The sequence below is a fragment of the Lissotriton vulgaris genome, chromosome 8, assembly GCF_964263255.1.
Source record: "Lissotriton vulgaris chromosome 8, aLisVul1.2, whole genome shotgun sequence".
NCBI classification, from domain to species: domain Eukaryota; kingdom Metazoa; phylum Chordata; class Amphibia; order Caudata; family Salamandridae; genus Lissotriton; species Lissotriton vulgaris.
The window spans coordinates 983,157,790-983,180,716 of NC_141696.1; the positions used below are offsets into that span (position 1 = coordinate 983,157,790).

The 22,927-nt window shown below is 51.6% G+C and overlaps 1 protein-coding gene across 12 annotated transcripts in view; it reads left to right on the forward strand.

Moving 5' to 3' along the window:
* The window catches only part of MYCBP2 (MYC binding protein 2), a 2,065,574-nt gene that overhangs the window by 1,424,368 nt on the left and 618,279 nt on the right, over positions 1 to 22,927 (forward strand). For all 12 annotated transcript variants that reach the window (XM_086934832.1, XM_086934837.1, XM_086934835.1 and 9 more), the window contains one exon: positions 13,974 to 14,218. In XM_086934832.1, coding sequence (XP_086790958.1) covers positions 13,974 to 14,218 — 245 coding nt within the window. The remainder of the gene's footprint in view (positions 1 to 13,973; positions 14,219 to 22,927) is intronic.

The following is a 22,927-nucleotide window of genomic DNA, read 5'->3' on the forward strand; positions in this document are numbered from 1 at the left end:
ACTTCGCGTCGTTGCCTTTTCCCCGGCGGATTCCAGGGCGGGTTCAACTCCATCTCCGCGTCCACAGCCCCCGGATCCACTTTTCAGCACCTCACAGTTGATTGCCCTGCAGGCTTCTCCGCCTTCTCCAGAGACCCCTCAGGCTCCTCACTCATCCATGGGTCTTCCATCCTACAGGGGTTGGTCGTTTCTTCCTCCAGCAGGGCATGGGGACGGGCGACTTAGTTTGCAGCCTTTGCCCCCGTAAGAGCTGCTCTCTCCCCAAAACACCCTATGGAGGCGAGTGTAGCCTTTGTCCGGGCCATTTTCACAGCCACAGGCATTTTGCAAATGGGCAACTCGGTCTCTCCACTTCCAACGGACCACTTGTTGGAGGTTATCCACCAGGGCTCTGGTGGAGGGGAGCTGCTTCTACCATTTGAAGCTTCACTCCACAACTCTCTTCTGGGGCGTCCAGCTACGGGGATCCTGTGCCTCAGCTGCACCTCCACCGCCCTGCCCTGCATGATCCAGTCTGTATTTTTTTCCACCCATCTGCCCAGGGCCCTGTCCTGCAGACTGCTTTTCCTTCCTTGCCTTCAGTGTTTCTCCCTCTGTCACGGGAGGCCCGGTGGTTGGACTCCTAGGAGTGTAACATTTTCGCTTCCACTAGTGCTGCTCTGCGCGCGCTCAACACACTTTGTGTGTTGGCCAGGGCTACCTCTGGCCTATGGAATTTCGTGGAAGGTGTCCGTGCTGATCTGCGGCACCATGTGCTGGATGGTCAGGAGTTAGCTGCATTTATTCTACATTCGGCCTTGGATGTCTCTGATTCGCTTGCCCGCGCATTGGCGAGTTCCGTGGCCCTCCGCCGCCATGCTTGGTTGCGGGATAGAGTCTTTGGTATACACCTGTTACAACGCAATTTTTACTCCGCACTACCACTACAACGCAGGCATTACAACGCATACCGTTACAACGCATTGCGCTGGGGGGCGCTCTAGGATAAGAGGTAAGTTTAATTTACTATCCAACACCTTCCCTAGGGTCCACGGGGACTGGAGTTAGAATAGTAAATTATACTTACCACTATCCAGCACCCCGAAGCGCTATGCGTTGTAACGGTATGCGTTGTAAATACCGCGTTGTAATGGTATGCGGAGTAAAAGTATGCGTTGTAACGTCATACATCCGAGTCTTTCCGGAGAATATTTGGGAGCGTCTTGTTGACCTGCCTTTTGATGGGATTCTTTTACCCACGCGGACTCCGCTATTCAACGACTCCTTGCGGGGCTCCGTCCTCCTCCCCCAACGTGAGCTTCTGCTTGTCGGTCCTCAGGTGTCTTATGGGAGGCGTTTATCCCACCTTTCTCTCTGGGCCTAGTGATTCTGTTGGCCCGTCTGTGTGCTGTGTGTGACTTAGAATGCCTTCAGTTGGCCCCTCTGTACTTTTGGCTGCTGGTACAGCCCTTCAGTTGTTGTAGTGTGTGTTTTTTGGCTGTTAGTCAAACCGTATAGGTCCTCAGGTTGGACCAACTGTGTATTTATTTATTTTTGGCTGATTGGTAAGCCGCCTGCGGTGATACCCTCAGGTCTTTTATGTTCTTGACCTCTGCTGCTGGTTTCCCTAACAGGGGTTCCCCTGTTTTGTTTTGGGGCATGTTATACCCTAGATGAGGTACTTGTTGGCTATTGTATAGCTCTTTCCTAAGCTGGGCGGGTGTGGATACCTTCTCGGGTTCCTCGCGTTTCCTGGCGTCACTGTATACTGCTTGGTGCGGTCCCTTTTTTCTTCCGCCTTAGGTTCTGTCCTACTCAGTGTCCGATGGTGTTTCTATCCTCCTTCTACAGGGCTTGCCTGTCGTACGTTTTGCCCTTTGTTCCTGCGGTATATCTGCTTCTGTGCGTTTTGCCTTCCCTCTTAAGCCTCTGGATCGCCAGACTGACTTTTGTCATGCCGTCTACGGCGTCGTGTTGTGGTGTTTCCACCTTATTATCCGATGTTTCGGCCTGGTCCTCTGCCTGGTGTTCCGGGGGGCTAGGATATTTCTGGTGTTCTCCTGTGTTCTGGTTGATGGCTTTAGGTCTGTACTACATATTCTCGCTTCCGGGAGGGTCGCTGTTCTGGGCACACTACTTCGTAGTGTTTACCAGCTGCCTGCTGCGCACTCCTGGTCGTTATGGTCCACCTCCGAGGGCCTCGGCGTGTACCCTTGTGCTCCTGTCCCTTGCTCTGCTGGAGCTTTACGCGACTGTCTTCCTTCTCACGTATGTGCTTCTCGGCCGTGGGCCGTTCCTGCCTTGTCCCCTGCCTAGAGGCTGATGCCCGTTCAGCTGTCCCCTTCGCTGGGTGTGTTCTCCTGAGGCGGGCTCTGCCTCCATTTCCACCTCTTCTCCTTTGATTTTGCGGGTGGTTCTTTTCTTCCTTTAGTACTCTCTTGGTGCCGTCTGTCCCTCCGGGTTTTCTGGCGTATGCCCATTGCCCCTCGGGTAGGCTTGTAGTATCCTGGCCTTCCCTTCTCCTGGTTCTTGCTTTCTTCTGCTTGGTGGGGACTGGGTCGTCCTTCCTGTCCCAATGACACATTCCCTGTTGGGGCCCTGTGTTCTTCCAAGCTGGTGAGTTTTCTCTTGCAGACCCTCCTCCCCTCGGATATGGCTAGGGTATCTATTCTACGTTAAGGAATCTGCGGCTAGTAGTCTCTATCAGATGTACAAGTTACTTATCTTTGGTAACGATGTATCTGGTAGAGACGATTCTAGCCGCAGATTCCTTCACGACCCGCCCTTCCTCCCCGTTCTGCGAGGACCTTCAGCTTGTTTTTCTACACTCGCCTCCCTCCGGGTGGTTTTATCTTCTGCGAGTGCCCTTTTTCACTTCCTCCCTGATGGGATGCTTCGTTCTATTTATTTGTTCCACTCCTTCCTTTCTGGTAATTGGACGGTAGGTTCATGTGTACTTCCGCATCCCTACACCTTGGTTATTCCAGTGTGGGGCCTACTCATAATCTTCTCCCTTTTTTCATTGCTTGGGGTTTCTGGCTCCTCTGCAGTCCTCGGAGTAGGTGTCTCTTAGCTGTGACTCAGCCCTTAGCTCTTTACAGGGGATGCGACCCTCCTTGATGGTGTTGTCTTGGGGTAATTTGTCGTTACTCATCTATTCCAGACTGTTGCCCTTCACTGTTATAGATTGTGTTTGCAAACTTTCTGCTATGACATTTTTCACATGCTTTTCTGCCTCCAGGGAGGATATTGCCTCCGCTTTGCAAGGTTGCTTCTCAGCGCGGTGCTCTGCTCTTTACCTTACATGACTTTCAGTAACACAGTGCCTGGCACTTTCCCAAATGTTGCTGTTCCTCACCATTTGCTTCTTCCCTTTGTCTCTTCCGGATTTTTTCGCACACTGTTCCCATATTCTCACAGTTTTGTTTGTGATGGCTCCGCGTTGTGGTGCAGAAAAGTTCTCAGAAGAAAACTGACGTCAGCACGCCGGGGTGGGACTTATGTGACCTCGCTGACGTCACATCCGCGGACAATGTCAGGGCGGAGTCATGTGGTATTGAACCCAAAGTATTGTTGTCATTTCAATTGCGGGTAGGGATAATAGTACAATATGAATATGACTATTTTATATAAAGAAGCATAACACACCGTTGCATTAATACCTGGCACGCTTAATGTATCTTAGTGAATCTCGTCCATTAAGAAGACATTATATTAACTGTTTTTTTTTCAAAAATACTTGCACACCCATGTTTCAGGGCTGGTTAAAAAGGTGTTTGAAACTTTAAGGGGTCCCACAAGCCTCAAAAGTGGACCCTCACCCCTGGGATCAGAAACTAGTCTGTGGTGGCAGGCTGGTCAGAACCAGTCAGGCAGCACACTAGTAGTTGGTAGGTTTCCAGGCTCATCTCTAAGGTGCCCTCTGGGTGCTTATATTAATACATCCATCACTGAAAGCAGTCTAGGTTTATTAATTCATGCTGTTTAATGTTTTCATTGAAGCCATAATGTAGCTAGGGAACTCGTTTTTCACCAGTGTACAGCACTTGTATTTAAAATAACTACCCTTGTCACTTGTACTGGCAGTAATTGAACTGACCAGCACAGGGGCATATCTGCTCATGCAGATATGTCCACACTTGTAGATTAGTGTACCCAGCCTTAAGGCTGAAAGGCCTGCTGTAGGGCTGACTTACCTGTACTGCATCCGGTGTGTGCATGCATGGCACACAGGGATGTGTGTCATGTCGTTTTTTCACTTTTGTCTACACCAAGACACGCAGCCTGCAATTGCTGTCTGCATGAGTTAGGGTGGCACAATACAGGTCACACTTAGGGATCCTCTTCAGTAGCCCTGCCCTAGGTACCTGGGATACCATTTTCTAGGGGCTTACAGGGGTGTCAAGTGTATTGCCAATTGGGATAACAATTGTACAGTTTTAGGGATAGAGATCTGGCACTGGGGATCTAGATAGCTGGAACCCAGTGCACGTTTTGCCAGAATACCAGTGGAAACGTGGGGGTGACCATGTCAAAAAAGGACACTTTCCTACAGGGCACAAGCAAGAGTTTTCACTTGAGTAAGGTTTACAATTTGTACAAATAAATTGCACTGATCATGCAAGTTTCACTGTATAAATTTCTGCAGGTAATACTTGATTACATTTTTGATGGAGGAGGGAGGTGAGAAGCACAATTCTTTCGAGTTTTGCCGTTCAGACAGGCGAAACGATAAAAACTATTGCATTAAATCTCATTTTGACCTTCAGAACTGATCATGATGTAGTTATACCACACGTGGAAAAACTCAGTTCCCTGCTATTATGCATTACCTGTGTTTATACCACATTGTTTCACTGCAAACCTCATAATGAGGGCTGTAGGAAAGACCCGAGTAGATTTTGTGGACTTCTCAGTCAAAACACTAGGTGGCTGGTTAAAAGGTAATACGTTGCAGCACTATGATGAGCTTTATAATCTTATTATGAAAGCGCATCTGTTAAATAACTTCTTCCTGAAAAGTTGCATCAGTACCTGGTAGACCTAGGTCCATTTTCTCCCCAAGAATTGGGAAATACGGCAGACCAGTGATCGAAGACTAAGGTAACCAAGACAACTCATGGTGGGAGTGACCAAAAGGAAGGGGTTACTAAGCCCCCAGGGGAAAGATGGTGACCATTCTAAAGATAAAAACAAACAATCTTCTAAAGGCCCCCGAAAACCTGTAAAGGAGGGTGGGTCCGAGACAAGGGGACCAAGGGTGTGTACCTTGGTAAGAACTGGGATCTCAAGGATGCCTGGTGCTTCTATTGCAAAACCAATAGACATCGAAATGGAAACTCTATTTGTCCCAACAATAATCCCCCCTAGTGCACCTGCAGTTTTAATACAGTGGTAAGTCTCCAGATGGAATCCCAAGAGTGCCCTGACCATGTCAGAGAGCATACTGAAGCAACTCTAGTCTCAGAGGGTGTGTGTATGGGGCTGCCCTTGTCGTATGGTTACCACTTTCCCAGTAGGAATTGTTTGTTGGACAATATAAAAATTGGGATGGTGCCAGAATGATTATATGCACCCCACCCCAGAATTGTTGGCATATAGTCCATATAGTGTTCCACCATGAGTACCCCTAAACCTAGTAATGTGACAAATAGTTTGGGCAACCTCAGAACATGACAAACATGACTCCCCAAGGAATTGTGGTAACAGATCAAGAACCTTTTTGCACAGTCACTCGTGCATACTTAGGAAGGTACATAAGAAATTCACAAACGGATGTTTCAATATTTATCAAAGACCTACAAAATCCGAGATGTCAGATAAGGAATCTAGCAAAAAAAAGGAAGGATGTTCACTCAATCGGAGTCGGAAAATCAGCAGGAAAGGAAAGATTTTCTTTCTTGAGTTCCCTCACTCACCAGGGTTTCCCCTTGGTGACATGCTTCATCATAGGGGCCATCTCAATCCGCTGCGGATTGTGGCGTGCTACGACTTGCGATGTTACATAGGAGCACTTTAGTGAGGAACTATGTGTAGTGCAGTGATGTTGTGGAGTGAGTAAAAATACCTAACTAGTGGGCAAAATCACTTTATTCTGGCTCCTAGTCGGTATTTCTAAAATGGGGTGAGTTACTGGGAGGGCCCCACCTCGTGGGGTAAAGGCGGCGACACAAAATATATGACAGCTTGTCACCACAGGAGGATAATTAAAAGAACCACCATATTGAAGCAACATGTTGCAAGACAAGTGACTAGAAGTGAACGACCACCAGAAAGTTCACTTCACACACCCTCCAGAGATTAAAGGACTGCAGCACCAAAGAGAACCCAACCTAACCGACTGCCATAGAAAGGAGGCGGCACAGGCATGGGCGGTGGGTGGGAATTAAAAGCAGAGCTCCACGTGTGAGGAACAAAGGTGGAGCAACATGAGAAGGCCGTGAAAAGTATATACCTCAACCACCTAAAAACGTGAACGGAGTGGAGAGCCAAAGGACTTGAAAGCTGAACAACTCCCCCTGTGCCAAAGGAAGGTGTGAAAACACACCACCAACCAAACACTAGGACGGAGAGGAGGCCAAAGGTTCCCACGAAGAACAACACACCCTACCCCAGTGTGAGGTGCAAGAGCACACCTCCGGAAGACCAAGGCCACCAGAAACGGTAGGGCTAGGTGGAAAAACACCATATGAAAAGTCCTTCGCAGAGCGGGAAGGATGGGCAGGCGTTAAGGAATCTGCGGCAAGACTGTGTCTCTACCTGATATATCGTTATCGACGGTTAGTAACTCTTCCATATGATAGAGACATTTAGCCGTAGATTCCTTAACTTAGAATAGATACCAAAGCCATACCCATCGGAGGAGGGTCTTTGAAACACCCACCAAGTTCCAGGAGAACATATTCCTCAAAAGGTGGATGAAACACAGTGGGAACCGCAATGTCAGGGCAACTGACATTAGACCCAGAAAACTCTGTAAGTAACATGATAACTGTAGAGCATACCGCCTGAACATACACCACAGCGGATGCCAAAATGATACAGGAGATAGTCAGAAGACTGTCCGGCCAAGAACTGGAGCCGCAACAGGAGTCCCTTGTGTGTTAGATAAAACACCCATCAAATGTGTACCCTCGAGGACATGCGACAACAGTGGCAGGGCTGATCCAAGAGTCTAGTTCCAAAAGAGACAAAAGAGTCACCATCGAGCAAAAGCTCAGTAGGTAGGCATGCAGCCAAACATGCCAAAGGTTCCACTGTGAGGGGACAACCTGCACAGCCAGTAACACATAGGGGACACTATCCAGAAGGAAAGAGTGAGCAAGAAGGCCCGAGACTAGGGCAAAAAGAACCTAGTATGCGCGCATCCCAGTGTCGTGTCAAACCTACGACATATACACAAAGAGATAGGAATGTTGCCACACATACATGAAGTGACGAAACCCTAAGCAGGGGAGTCGCTCAATCGGTGCCACTGAACCGGTGTGCAGCACAACAGTCACAGAACGCAGAAAAAACAACAGTACCCCGCGGGGGAAGAAACCTGGTCTCCCGTGAGGCAGGCAGGAACATAGACCACGATGCGGCCAGTAAAGGATTGTGAAAAGGCACAGACAGAAGCCTTGTCACCAAAAGGCATACACCGCCATAGACAGACACCATCTACCAACAAGGAGAATGTGAAGAAGCATAAATGCACAGTAATGCTGCCTAAAGAAGCAACTGTGCCAGAAATGGGAGTAGGAACGAACCCCCAGAAAAACTGCTGGTGGGGAGCTCAACACAAGTGCTACAAAGGTGACTAAAAACCCACACCCTGAGAAACAGCTGGGATGGAGATCAGATTCGGCGGCAGAAAGTCAGACACGAGCCACACCTTGAAGAACTAAGAAATATGCACAGGGCAGGAGCGGAAAAACCGAACCCCCTGTCCTGCATGAAGAACTAAGAAATATGCACAGGACAGGAGCGGAAAAACCGAACCCCCTGTCCTGAAAGAAGTAAGGGACCGGTGACCCCCCCTAGGGAAGTGGGGTAGGAGGCAACACACAGCCGAGAGAGACCTGACAGGAACTTCCCTCGTCATAGGCAAGAACCCCGATAGCGCCTGAGCCACAAGAAAAGACGTAAAGCACAACCTGTGTGCACCAATACGGCGAGTATTCACAGAATACAGAACGGAACAGAGGGACCTGCCTCCCAGGGGTGCATGTCCACCTGTAGGCCGATAAGACAGACACAGAGAGGCTGCAAGAACATACCAGGAAAAAACAGGCGTGATAAACCCCCAATGAAACAGGAGGGAAGGATTCTCCTACTGAGGCGGGGATGTACTATGTACCACCCGTAGATAACCCATTGTAACCCCCGTAAAGATACCAACCCCATGGATCTCACCAGAGGAGACATCCTACAACAGTAGGAAGAGTCAACTTGCGGCAAAACTTCCCAGGTAAGGAAGAGTAGCAATATAACCGCCAACAAATACCCCACATAGGCTAAGGCACAACCCTACAAAAGAAGGATTCCTCTTGAGACAAGGTCGTGGGCAGAGGCTCAAAAGAAAGGTAAACACAGCTAAACCAGAATAAGGAAATAACACAGCTAAACAGCCGCACAGCTCAGAAAAGCTGTAACCCACAACGGGTACAGAGAGGAAAGTGACGGCACCGTCACAAAACCAAAAATCCTCCACGACGATTAAAACCTTGGAAGACAAGCAAACAGACAGGAGGCCCCTGACCACCGAATCAGCATGGGCGGCAAAAAGAGTGACCCCATCAAATGGTAGATCTCTAAGCTGCTCCTGAACATGTTCTGGTCTTCCCTAACACCCTAAATCTATTATTTAAGGGAGCCTCTGGCACCAGGAAATCAGATCCTGCTGATCTGAAAGAAGAACATGGACCCTTTGCAAAAGCAAGAACAGAAGACCAGCAACTGACTTGGCACCAACCCTGCTGGCCTGCTTGCTCTCCTCAACAATTGCGCCAAAGACGACTCGAAAACCCTGGGTGGACTTTCAGCCCTCACCCAAGACTTAGGAACTCCAGTGGAGTAACAAAGCTGCTCCCCTGCATCCTTCAGGCACCCCAGAAGATCTGTGAGGACTCCGGACCACCAAAAACCTGACACCCGAAAGTACCCGTGCCCCCTAGCATTAGATGACGTGTTAATGCTGCCTTGGACCCTGGATCATACTTACCTTAAGCCCCTGAAGATTGGTCCCATAAGTCGTTATGAAGTACCTGTTTGCAGTATATGACTTAACTCCATAGGATAATATAACTGCTTCAGAAATTGCAACAAGTGTCGCTTTTTGAAAACTAAAAACTTTTCCATTGCAAAACATGCTTACCTGATTTTGATAATCCTGGTGCCAAATAATATATAAAGATAAGTGTTATTTTGATAAATTGGTGTGTATCTCCTAATTCAGTTGTTTGTACCATTTATTGACTGTGCATGTATTGCAGATGCACTCCTATCTGATAAGACTAAGGCTGCTCGACCACACTACCTCCTAAGAGAGCACCTTGGGATTGCTAGAGCAAGCCCCTGTCCACTTATAAGGAATACCCAGACTCTTTGCTCTTTGCTCAGAATACCTCTTACTGGTATATAAATAGCCAGCTTCCTACTAGGGCCTAAGTCAACTTCAATATTAATTTGCTTTAGGCTAGAGTGTCTTTCTTAAAAACCTATTTCTAGCACTAATATGGGCGTTATCTGTAACCTACATGTTTTTCGATGTAAAAGCACCCTTTTTTGTCTGTGAAAAATATTCTGTAATTCTGCTATCTTACTTTTGGAACGAGTTCTATCCTACCTGAAGGGGTCTGTTGGTCACCAGAACCTTTAACTGTGGTATACAGTTTTATCTGATAGAGACTACTAGCTGCAGATTCCTTCATGTAGAATTATCCCCAGGCGTCAGACTGGATCGGGAAACTTTTTTGCCACAGCATCCCTGCGCGTCGGGGCCGGGGTGACATCACGCGACTCCACCCAGGCGTCGTCCGCGTACGTGACATCAGCGAAGTAACATAAACCCCACCCCGGCGCGGGTACATCAGTTTTTTCCTTTTCCGCATGCAGCCCGGATCCGGTCTTGCTGCGGGCCTGTTTAGGGCCCTTTTTTCTTCACCATAATTGTCTTCTGTCTGGTGGAACAGTGTGCGCATGCCTTCGGGCTTCAAAACTTGCTTGTCATGTGGGCGTCTTATGTCGGCGACTGACCTTCATCTCATTTGTATGTGGTGTTTGGGGGAGGATCACGGCACCACTGATTGTGAGGCGTGTCAACAGTTGAAACCAAAGTCGCAGCGGGAGCGCCGAATAAAACTTCTATTGCGTGTCTCTCCAGGTCGACCGCCTCCCCTCAATCAGCTTCGGCAGACGTCTTCAGATACGGCTGTGGTCGTCGTCCTCGTCCTTCTCCGATGTCGCGAGAGCGTTGCTCCCCGGTGGGTAAGTGTTGCAGTTTGTCCCTGGGGGCTGGTATTCGGCCTTCCGGAGGCGTGGGCTCTCCGCGGGTGATGAGGCCCCGCGCGTCGTCCTCCTATCCACCTTTTCCCAGTGAGGGGGCGTCGAGAGTCCAGATGGAACCATACGCGGCAGCTTTGCGGACCTCGCTGGTGTCTCCTTCCCCTCCTGGGGCATCAACGGATCCCTTGCCTCGTGTGACTGCGCCGCTGGCGGCTCCGCCACCGACTGGTTCGGACCCAGGCGTGGAGGATTTGGTGCTGTTGGGATGCGGCCCCTCTGGGGTCCCTCCTTCAGGCCGCGGCGTCTCTGCCTCGCCGCAAACTCCAGCGGGAGTCCCTGTGGTATCGCGGGGAGGTCACCGGGGGTCGGGGCGCATTCCGAGCCCCGCTCGGCCCTCTGGGCAGGCGAAGGCCTCGTCCAAGGCTGAGCTGACGCTGCCAAGGCGGCAGTGCCTGCTTCGGGCAGCGCCACAGGGGTCGGTGACCTCTCCTCGTCCCGCTCTGGGTCGAGGTGGGGTAGGGACTCCTCGTCCCCCTCCGGGCCCTTCTCGTTCCTCCCCGTGAGCGGCTGCCTCAGAGGGCGAGTGGGAGGTTGATTAATTCTTGACGCCACTGCATGGGTTGCTGGACCGCCTCCTCAACATTAAGGGCCGAGGCTGTCCTGATGAAGACCCGTTGTTGAGGACTTGAACCACCCACTATATGGTTGGGTCGAAACGTCGACGACATTCCCCATTGGGAGCCTGTACCTATTGACCCCTGTCCCCAGTCCACCTTCCATCCCCTTCTCCCTGGCAATCCTATTGCCAACGGTGCAATTTAAGGACCAAGGAATTGTAGATAGCACTTAGCGAGTAAAAAAGAAGTATTTTTTACAAGCAGTACCTAGGACAGGCTCAATGTTTCCTTGTATATAAATGACCTACACTGTTTTTCTGATCTTCTTGATCATTCACTTGAGCACACACTTTATCTTTCTCTGTGCACGTTCTCTCTCTCTATTTTAGAAGAAAATATGTATTTTGCCTTAAGATTTGTGTAAATATATGTATATAGAGACATTGATTTCCATTTGTCAATACATGATATATTAAATTAATTACCCCAGTTGGACCCCCTTTTTGGCTTTATTGGTTTATTGGCACCTACTGTAAATGTTTTTTGAGGCTGTGGGCTAGCATCATCCATGTCAGTAAGACTATAGATTCAGTCTGGATGTGGAGTTAATAATATTGATTATATGTTATGATTATTTTCACCAGTGAAATTATGTCGAGGACCAATTGTTGTCTATACTGCTGAATACCCAGGTCCTTTGACTACATTGGGTCTACCCCTGTTTTATAACAGTTTTCTGTTTTTATTGGGCTGATCTCAAGTCTTGTGCTTGGCTGTTTTTTCCCGTGACGCTTTTACTTTCTTCTCTGCTGCGGAAGTTCTTCCCAAGAGGGTTCCCGTGTTTTGGGACTTACTGTACTCTATGTGGGGTAGTGGTGTGGTAGCTGTTATGTAGCTATGCTCTGCTGGGGAGTGCTGGTTGCCTTTGAGTGCCTGTTCTCCATGGCGTTTCTGTATGTTGCTATTGCTTCGTGAGGTTGTGTGCGCGGCCCTTGTACTAGTGGGTTCGGCCATTTCCTCTCTTTCCTGCTCTTGTGCTGAGAGCTGGGATATTTCAGTGTCCTTCATGCTTCTGGCAGCTTATGGTTATAGCTACCATTCTGGCTAGCCTGTTGCCTTCCCTTTGGGTGGGCTCGCCTCTTTCCTTGGTTTCCTTGGGCCCTCTGGGCTTCTTCTTTTTCCTCTGCCTGTCCTGGCGTTGGCTGGAAGCTCTGTTGCCCTGGGGGTGGAGTGGGGTGCGTCAGCCTCTCCGGCCTTGCACTTGGTTCCTCTGTTGTGAGTGTGTGGGCCTCTTCCTTATTCTTCCTACATCCCTTCTGGGGCTGCTGGTCTGACTTCTGGGGGTCCTCTTGCCTGGTAGGGACGGGGTTATTTTGGTGGTCTACAGGTCTGGTCCCCTGTGGGCCTTCTGTCCTGTCCAGACTGGTGGGGTCCTTTCGCAGACCCTCCTTGCCCGTGGGTATTGCTAGGGTATCTATTCTACGTGAAGGAATCTGCGGCTAGTAGTCTCTATCAGATGTACGAGTTACTTACCTTCGGTAATAATGTATCTGGTAGAGATGATTCCAGCCGCAGATTCCTTCACGGCCCGCCCTTCCTCTCGGTTCTGGCTGGGTACTTGACTGGTCCTTGGTACTCGCCTCCCGGTGGGGGGCCATGTCCTCTGTGGGTACCTCCTTTGGCTCTTGACGGTGGCTCCGTCTGGTGGCTGCTCTTCCCTCCTCTTTGGTTCTGGGAAGGTGGGGTTCTGGTGTTCATGTGCCCTGCTGCTTGGGTTGCTCTGGGTCGGGGAGGTTGCCTTCCGTCTCTCCTTTCCCCCTTCCTCTTGCTGCTAGGGGCTTGGCCCCTCTACCACCTCTGGGTTGGGGCCCTCTGGTCATGCCTTACCCTTGTTTCTGTGGGGGTGGATGCCCTCTAGGCTAGGGTGGCTGGAGGTTGGTTGTTCCTGCCAGTTGGGACTGTCTTCCCTTCCTTGTTCGAAGTGTGTTGTAGTGACATTCATGCAGGTTCCCTATCTCCCGTAGAGAGATGGAGGTTGCTGTCTATCTTTCTCTTCCCTGGGACACTGCAGTGTTGCGCTGTTTCTATGGGGTTTCTTTTTTGTATACTCTTTCGCAAACTGTTCCATGCTCCCACAGTTTTTTTATTTAGTGGCCCCGCGTTGTGGTGCCGAATAGTTCCCTGAAGAAAACTGACGTAGGCACGCCGGGGTGGGGTTTATGTGACCTCGCTGTCGTCAGGTACGCGGACGACGCCTGGGCAGAGTCACGAGGTGTCGCCCCGCCCCCAGCGCGCAGGGATGCTGTGGCAAAAAAGTTTCCGGATCCAGTCTCACGCCTGGGGACAATTCTACGTGAAGGAATCTGCGGCTAGAATCGTCTCTACCAGATACATCGTTACCGAAGGTAAGTAACTCGTACGTTTGGTTCAGTAAAAGGTAACCGCAATTATAATTATTGGATTTTTGGGCTGAACTTGCATTACAGCAGAACTCATTGCACACTATAAATATACAAAATCTCTTGCTTGTTCAGTTACGAAGATCAAGAGTGGGCTAATGTAACATTCTTTGGAGCAGCCACCGTAGCTTGCCAGCTTTTGATATGCATTCTCAAGGCAAAATGTACCACAGGCCATGGTTATTGATCTAAAAGGAGATCACTAACCCAAACTTAGGGTTGCTGTGCATGTTTGGTCGAGCTGACCTAGTCATCTCCTTCTACATGCCCATGACTGGGTGCGGCAGCCTGTAGGTTCAAAGTTGAGCTTCTCAAAATTGAGCATTTCTAGCCTAGGATGCGAGTAAAACATTCTTTGCTAGAATACTTAGTTCTATTGTTGCTTACAAAAAACTTCAATGAAATTAATTGAGCCTTTTGTTATTTTCAGGTAAAACTCTCAAGGAGAAAGCCAATGCAGCTGAAGACACCTCGTGCCTTGCCCACAATGGAGGCTCACCAAGTGATTAAAGCAAATGCACTGTTCTTGCTGTCTTTGAGCAGTGCAGCTGAACCAAATATTTTGTGCTACCATCCTACCAAACCCTTCCATTCTCAGCTTCCCAGTGTGAAGGAGGGCATTTCAGAAGATCTACCCATCAAAATGCAGTGCCTCTACTTGCAAACATTAGCCAGGTAAACTTTCGACTATCTTAGCAAATGTTGAAAATAAAATCGTTTTGGCGCTTTCTCGTTCTTCTTTGTGGACTTTTTACAGAAGAGAAGTCGATCTCTTTCTTAATCTTTCATATGATAGTGCTGGCGAACACCTCTTTCCTGAAACCGGGTTACTTAAAGGCTAGGAATGCATAGACAACCAGGTGAATAAGAGTATATCATTTTACTCTCTGACTTTGCCAAGCAGGGGTTGTAGTAACTATCTTGTCAAAAGAATGTACAGTACTGGCTTCAGCAAGGCCTCATTTTGAAGTTGGCCTCCAAATAACAATTTTACCTGTACGGTTGATCTGCTCTGATTACTAGATTGTATATGTGCACAAATGAGCCATGCCAGAATTTAGCACTGAGACGTATTCGGTCATATTGAATTACTTACTACAGTAGGCTCAACCGCAGTCTTGCTTATCACGTAACAATTGCACCATTTCTATTTGCAGTTTCAGTCAGTGTCTGTGGACAGCTTTTTTTCTATAAAAGCTACAAAAGGTGGAGGTCTGGATTTTTATTATAATGGTTTTTATGGACACAAAATAAGTTTTCTTCCTTTTTTCGAAGCAAGTCTAACTGGACTAGAATTTTCTTACCTGAATAATCATTGGAACTAGTGCTATTGCTGGTAATTATATGAAAGTAGACCTTTATGAATCTTGACTTTTAGTTATGTTTACTATATCAGATGTTTTGTCTGTGGATTCTTTTGAAGCCATAAACCTTTAATTTTGTTTTTGAAACTGTGATGGGGGAGCAGCCAAGCCGTGTGGACCCAGTGTAATGGTACTGATTCACCCATGTGGCAAGGTTTCCTTTTCTGCATCACAAACCTCTGGACCCTGGAACCCCAACCTTTACATTTGTCTCATAACTTGATTTCCCTTTTCATTTTCCCTACAAATGAGCATAGGGACTTCAAGTTAACTGCTGAGGCTGTTGTATAAGGTTTGTGTTTAAAACTAACTCTCATAATCACTGTAAATGGTGCTTTTTTTATCGATTTTGCTAGGCACAAGAGCAGTGTATGTCTCAATATGACCTCGAAGCCTAGTGATTGATAGCAAAGGGTCTTCTTTTCTGTCAGATGAGGGAAGAACCCCCTTCCAGGCAAAATATTTGGTTTCCTATATGTGAGAAGTTGGCCTGATATATGATGTTCACTAGTTCTAGTGACCACCTTGTATCAGTCCAAACAACCCTTATGGTGATTGGTTGTAAGTCAACCTTATAGACCAGCTATCTTAGTAGTAGCGTGGACAAAGCAGTCTTAGGCTAAACTCTTTTGGCATGTTAAGCCGGCTGTATTACCATGTGTAACCCCCTTGAACACCAAGTGAAAGGACACCACACAGGCTATATATTCAAAATATATATGTATTTATTACTACAATAGTCCCCTGAACTCTTTATGAGCACAGAAGCAAACACGTTAAAACAATTCAATTGATAAGTATACAAAAGTTGCACAAATATGGATAGGCCCGGGTGGCCCCTAAAACCATATACTAAAGAAGTGGTATAAGTACCACGATTCGAACGGAAGTAAGACCTAGAGCCTTGGGAATCGCTGGGGCTATGCTGTACCAACTAAGGTTAGGAACTAGGAGGCCCACGGGATCTGGTTTGCAGTGCGCAAAGTTAGAAGCAGTTCACATTGAAATCAATGGATGCGTAAAAGTTTTAAAGGTAAAGGTAGGAAGTCTTCCGGTCAGTCTAGAACTTAACCCTTTGGAATCTGGATACTAGGGGAGTTAAACTACTCGGGGGCACCGGAGTGCCAGCGTTGCCTCACCCACAGGAAGCGGGTGCAGTGGAGTCAAAGTGTGTCGGGATTCTGCAGGAGTTCAGGTGGCACCTTGGAGTGTTGATGCTGCAGGCGACCTGATGTGAAGAGTTCCGGTGGATCCAAGGGTGGATCTGAAGTGTTGAAGACGTGAAAGCAGAGGGGACAATGTTCAAAGTCACTAGCCAGTGACCGGCGTGGAACCAGGAAGGAACCAGGCGTTGTCGGGTGCAAACAGGTGATGTCGTGAAGCTTGTCTCTTCAGCCAGGTGGACCAGGCGACGATGACGACGACCAGGAGTAACTCAAGAGCTGTCCCACGTATGCTCTAGTTGATGGCGGTGTCGGCTTCTTGATCGGAGCAAACAGGCCTTGTCTAATGCAAGCCACGCAGGAAACAAAGAAGGCTTCTCACTCTAACCAGTAAGGTCAGAGGGGTTGCTGCTTTTAGGAGCAGCAAGGGCCAGTCTGGAGCAACCAGACCAGCGGTGGAAAGTTGCTGTTTGGTCGCCAAAATGGCCACTAGCCAACGGACTAGTAACCGGGAAGGCGCATCGAGTGGAACAAAGCAAAAGGGCCCTACGCAGGTCTCGTGAGAGTTGGAGGGCTGGTCCTTGGTGCAAATGTAGCTCGGTGGTGGGGCTTCTCAAGACCCCAAGCACAGCGGTGAGGGTGCCTCAGGTGCTGCGCAGTCAGCTTCTCGTGAACTTTCCAAGAGGTCCGGTCCCACATCTCAGGTCACCTCCACTGGTCTCAGCTTTGCAGGGACTGTGGATCGGGCTGTTAGATGTCTGGGAGTCTGGATCTGAAAGAAACACGTTAGTGTTAGATTCCTTACCTTAGAATATCCCCAGGCGTCAGTCTGGATCCGGAAACTTTTGCGTAGCAGTACCCCTGCGCGTCGGTAGGCGTCGTCTGCAGGCGTCCCCTGCGGCTCCGCGTCCGTCGTCGGCGTCGTGCGCCGTGATGACGTCGCTGGAGTACATAGACGCCGCCTCCGCGCGCTGACGTCAGTTCTTCTTTTTTCCGCGCCAGTGGACGCAGATCTGAAGAGCAGTACTCCGGTCTTTGACCAAGTTTTTCGATTGTCTTTTTTCTCTATTGTGCCTGATAGGATGCCTGGATTTAAGAATTGCGATGGCTGTGAGCGCACGATGTCGGTCACAGACCATCACCGCCTCTGTGTCCGGTGTCTGGGCCCCGACCACGACGTGGACTCCTGCGTCGACTGCCGGGCCCTTACCAACAAGGCTAGGCGGGAGCGGTCCCGCAAGCTGCTGGAGCTCCGGGTGTCGGCCCCACGTCGGGACCGGGAGCGGTCCCGGTCCGGCCGGAGGTCGAGAGAGCGTTCGAGGGAGCGATCGCGGAGCCGCGCCGGGCGCTCCGGAAGTCGACACCACTCGTCATCCTCGTCAGGTAAGAAGCACAAGAAGTCGGGGCGTCGTCATCGTACCCCCGACTCCCCCCGACGCTCGCGCGATGCGGCCGGGGGCTCGGGTGACCCCATCCCCGCGGCTCCGCGAGAGTCGCCGGCGCGGCCTGCCTCATACCCTCCGGTCCCTGGGCATGGTGCGACGCCTGAGGAGATCGAGGCGTTCCTCATGGCCATGAGGGCGCTCGCTTCTCCGACGGGGCCTACGGCCCCTTCGGGCCCAGTGCTACCGTCTGGGGGCCCTGGCGGTTCGGGTGTCCCTGCCTCGGCGCCGTCGGGTGCTCCGGCCCCGGCGCCGCCGACGGCTCCGACCCCGGCGCCGCAGGGGCCTTCGGGATCGGCGCCGGCTGGTCTTCCGGCCTCCCCGGCGCCGTTGCCATCGGGGTTACCCCCGACGCCGCCCCCGCGCGGCGCCGGTTCTCCGCTGCCGGTTCCGGCCGGCAGTGGGGTTCCGACGCCGGCTCCGGGCGGCGCCGTCCCCTTACCTTCTCCGACGCCGGACGCGGCGCCGGACGGGCGTCGCTCGACGCCGGTCCCGGCGCCGATGGGGCCCATGAACCCCGAGGAGCCGGTCTTCATCATTGACTCCGAATACGGAGAGGATGAGGAGTACGGTGAAGGTTGGGAGGGGTCCGAGGACCCTCTGGCTCGCGAGTGCCAGTATGACCCGGACTGGACAGGTGACTTGGGGGATGCCAGTGGTTTGGACGACTCCCCTAACCCTGGTTTGATCTCTCCTCCTTCCGTGGCGTCGGTGGAGGGAGCTGCCTATTCTGTGGTGCTGATGAGGGCTGCCAAGGCCTTAAACCTTGAGCTCCCCGTCGCGGCCGTGAGGCCTAACATCCTCACCGAGGTCTTCAAACCGCAGTCATGCCCGCTGGAGCCTCTGCTGCCGTTTAATGAAGCCTTGTCTGACGTTCTGTTGGGCACGTGGTCCAGGCCCGCTTCAGGTGCGCCTGTTGATCGGAACGTGGCCAGGCGCCACCGTCCTTGTCCGGACGACCCCAAGTACCTGTCTACCCACCCCACTCCTGAGAGTCTGGTGATCCAGGCCTCGACCTCCCAGTCCGCATTCCCGTCGGCCCCGCCCGACCGGGAATCCAAGAGGTATGACCAGTTTGGCAAAAAGGTCTTCTCGTCCATTAGTTTGGGCCTGCGGTCTTGCAACACCGCCTGCCTCTTGGGCCGCTACACCCACTCTGTGTGGGATACGGTCGCGGAGCTGCTGCCAGAATGCCCCATGGAGGTGCGGGCAAAGCTCGGTCAGGCTGTGGCTGAGGGCCGAGATGCAGCGAAATATTCAATTCGGTGTGGTCTTGATACGACCGACTCGCTGGGCAGAGCTATGTCTACGACGGTGGCGATTCGTCGTCACGCCTGGCTGAGATCCGCCAATTTTTCGGCTGATGTCCAGAATACACTGATGGACATGCCGTTTGATGGCTGTCACCTGTTCGGTGACAAAGCGGACCACGCGCTGGAACGCTTCAAGGACTCCAGGGTCACGGCCAAGTCCTTGGGTCTCTCGACCCAGCGTCAGCAACCGGGTTCGTTTCGTCCCTTTCGTGGCCAAGGAAGGGGCGCCCCCACACGTGCTGCCAGCCACGCGCCGCAACAATCCTTCCAACGCGGTGGCGGCCGTGGAAACCGCCGTGGTGGCGGTCGGGGACAACGGCGGGGTCAGACCACACCTTCCCCCGCAGCATCTACCCCAAAATCCTCCTAGTCCGTGCTTTCGGCCCCATGTGACGCCAGTGGGTGGCAGGGTTCGCCATCACCACGCTCACTGGCGCACGATCACTTCGGACAGGTGGGTGCTGCAAATTGTCCGAAGGGGCTACTCCCTCCCCTTCGAGACCTCTCCTCCAGCCATGCCACCGCAGAACCACCGTGTGTCGGGGGACCACTTGACACTTCTGCAGGAGGAAGTTACGGCCCTCTTGGCCAAGGGGGCCATCGAGCGCGTTCCTGGGCCAGAAGTAGGGCGTGGTTGTTATTCCCACTACTTTCTGGTGCCCAAGAAGGACAAGGGGGGCCTACGTCCTATCTTGGATCTAAGGAACGTCAACGGCTTCCTCCGGAAGGAGAAGTTCAAGATGTTGACGTTAGCTCAGGTCTTGGCTGCTCTGGACCCGCAAGACTGGATGGTAGCGTTGGACTTGCAGGACGCCTATTTTCACATCCCCGTCCTGCCGGCCCACCGGCGTTACCTGCGGTTCACGGTAGGCCAGGAGCACTTTCAGTTTATCGTGCTCCCCTTCGGCCTTACCAGCGCCCCACGGGTGTTCACAAAGGTGATGGCGGTGGTCGCAGCCCATCTGCGCAGGTTAGGGGTTTCAGTCTTCCCCTACCTAGACGACTGGTTGTTGAAGGCGGGCTCGCCCCAGACAGTCGTCCACCACCTTCAGATGACGGCAGACCTCTTGCACGACCTGGGGTTCTCCATCAACGTGCCGAAATCACACCTGTGTCCCTCTCAAAAGCTCCTTTTCATCGGAGCGGTTCTGGACTCGGCGCAGTTTCGGGTTTATCCTCCGGAACGGCGGGTTCGGGATATTCAGGCTTTGATTCCCATCTTTCAGCCGCTATCCCGAGTCTCGGTCAGGTTGACGCTGCGGCTGCTGGGACTGATGGCTTCCTGCATCCTTCTGGTGCATCACGCCAGGTGGCGGATGCGGGCTCTGCAGTGGGACCTGAAGTTTCAGTGGGCCCAGCATCAGGGCAACTTGTCCGACCACGTCTTGATCTCGGAGGGCACTGCGAGACAACTGCAGTGGTGGCTTACGGACCGCGATTGGGTCAGGGGCAAGTCCCTCTCCCTTCCCCAACCGGAGCACGTTGTCGTGACGGACGCGTCCCTCCAGGGCTGGGGTGGCCACTTGGGAGAGGCAGAGATCAGAGGCATCTGGTCTCCGGCGGAGTCCCGGCTCCATATCAATCTGTTGGAGCTGCGGGCGATTCGTCTGGCACTGAAGGCATTCCTCCCCTTTGTCAACGGGAGTGTAGTGCGGGTGTTCACCGACAACACCACCGCCATGTGGTACTGCAACAAACAGGGCGGAGTGGGGTCGTGGACCCTTTGCCAGGAGGCTCTGCGCCTCTGGCAATGGCTGGAACGTCAGGGCGTGACTCTGACGGTTCAACACCTGGCAGGTTCTCTGAACGCCAGGGCGGACGAGCTCAGCCGTCGGTGCTCGATGGATCACGAATGGCGTCTGAACTCGGACGTGGCGCAAGGCATCTTTCTGCAATGGGGAGAGCCTTGGTTAGATCTATTCGCCACAGAAGAGAACGCGCAATGTCATCAGTTCTGCGCGTTGGAGTTTCCAAGACGGCACTCGCACGGCGACGCCTTTCGGCGCGAGTGGAGTTGCGGTCTGTTATACGCCTTTCCGCCTATACCACTTCTGCCCAGAGTGCTGAAGAAGATCAGGCGCGACCGGGCCCAAGTTATCCTTGTGGCTCCGGACTGGGCTCGAAGATACTGGTATCCCGAGCTACTCAGCATGTCAGTCGGTCCCCCGATCCGCCTGCCCCTTCAGGAGGACCTTCTGTCGCAGCAGCAGGGGACGGTCCTCCACCCGAACCTGTCCAGTCTCCACCTCCATGCTTGGAGATTGAGCGGCGGCAGTTGAGGCCATTTGACTTGCCTCCTGAAGTCTGTGATGTTATTCTGGCAGCCAGGCGTCCCTCCACTAAGTCGGTATACGCCTGTCGGTGGAACAGATTTGTGGCATGGTGCACAGCAAAGGCTGTGGATCCTCTCTCTGCCCCTCTTTCGGAGGTTCTTCTGTTTCTTCTTTCTCTTGCCCAGCAGGGCTCTGCTCTGGGCACTATCAAGGGCTACCTTTCTGCCCTTTCAGCCTTTTTGAGGCTTCCTGATCAGCCTTCTTTGTTCAAATCCCCGATTGTAACTCGGTTCTTAAAAGGCATCACTCACATGTTTCCACCTGTTCCGTTTGTGATGCCTCAGTGGGATTTGAACTTGGTTCTAACTTTCCTGATGTGTGCTCCCTTTGAGCCCCTTCATTCTTGTCCTCTCCGTCTCCTGACTTTAAAGACGGCTTTCCTGGTTGCCATCACCTCTGCCAGGAGGGTGAGTGAGCTCCAGGCTCTTTCTGTCCAACCTCCTTTCCTGTCCATTCATCCTGACAAGGTGGTTCTGAGGACTAGACCTTCTTTCCTGCCCAAGGTTGTTTCGGCCTTTCACATCGGGCAGTCCATCACCCTCCCTTCCTTCTTCCCGCCTCCGCATCCTTCAAAGGATGAAGAGCGGCTCCATCGTCTGGACCCAAAACGTGCGCTTTCATTCTATATGGATCGCACACGCCAGTTCCGGGTGGATGACCAACTGTTTGTTGGCTACGTGGGTGCGAAGAAGGGACGGGCGGTTTGTAAACGAACCATCTCTCGATGGGTCGTCCTCTGCATCAAAGCGTGCTACTCTTTGGCTCGGAAGGAGCCTCCTGTTGGGCTGAGGGCCCATTCCACTCGGGCCACGGCGGCTACTACTGCCCTGGGCCGGGGAGTCCCCTTGCAGGACATTTGCCAAGCGGCTACGTGGGCCTCGCTGCACACCTTTGCGAGGCACTACTGCCTGGACAGTCAAGTCCGGAGGGATGGCTTCTTTGGCCGTTCTGTCCTCCAGGACTTTCTGGTGTAGTTTTGTATTGGTTCGCAGACCCACCACCGGGGTTGGTATTGCTGGGGTATGTATTCTAAGGTAAGGAATCTAACACTAACGTGTTTCTTTCAGATGAACAAGTTACTTACCTTCGGTAACGATATATCTGTAAGAAACATTAGTTAGTGTTAGATTCCTTACCGAACCCACCCATCCTCCCCGTTCTGCGAACTGATACCTAGGGTTAAGGTCATCCCTTTCAGGGCCCTAGTTTTTACATGGCACCAGTGTTGGTTCTCTCATGGCTCTGCGTCTCCTGGCGCGGAAAAGCTGTGTGCAAAGAACTGACGTCAGCGCGCGGAGGCGGCGTCTATGTACTCCAGCGACGTCATCACGGCGCACGACGCCGACGACGGACGCGGAGCCGCAGGGGACGCCTGCAGACGACGCCTACCGACGCGCAGGGGTACTGCTACGCAAAAGTTTCCGGATCCAGACTGACGCCTGGGGATATTCTAAGGTAAGGAATCTAACACTAACTAATGTTTCTTACAGATATATCGTTACCGAAGGTAAGTAACTTGTTCTTCTTGTCAGGCTCTGGGCTCGGGCTCCGGCAGGAGGCGGCGGCAAAGCAGTCATTGATCGCTGGATGGTGCCTGTATTCACAGGGTGGTCACTCCTTCGCCACAAGGGAGATTCTTCAGTCTTCTGAGCAGCAGAACGTCGAAGGTCCAGAGTTTCTTCTTCTTTAGTCGAATTTCAGGGTAATCTGCAGTCTTGTGACTCAGCTCCTACTTTTAAACCAAGTCTAGGGGCTGGACTACCTATGGG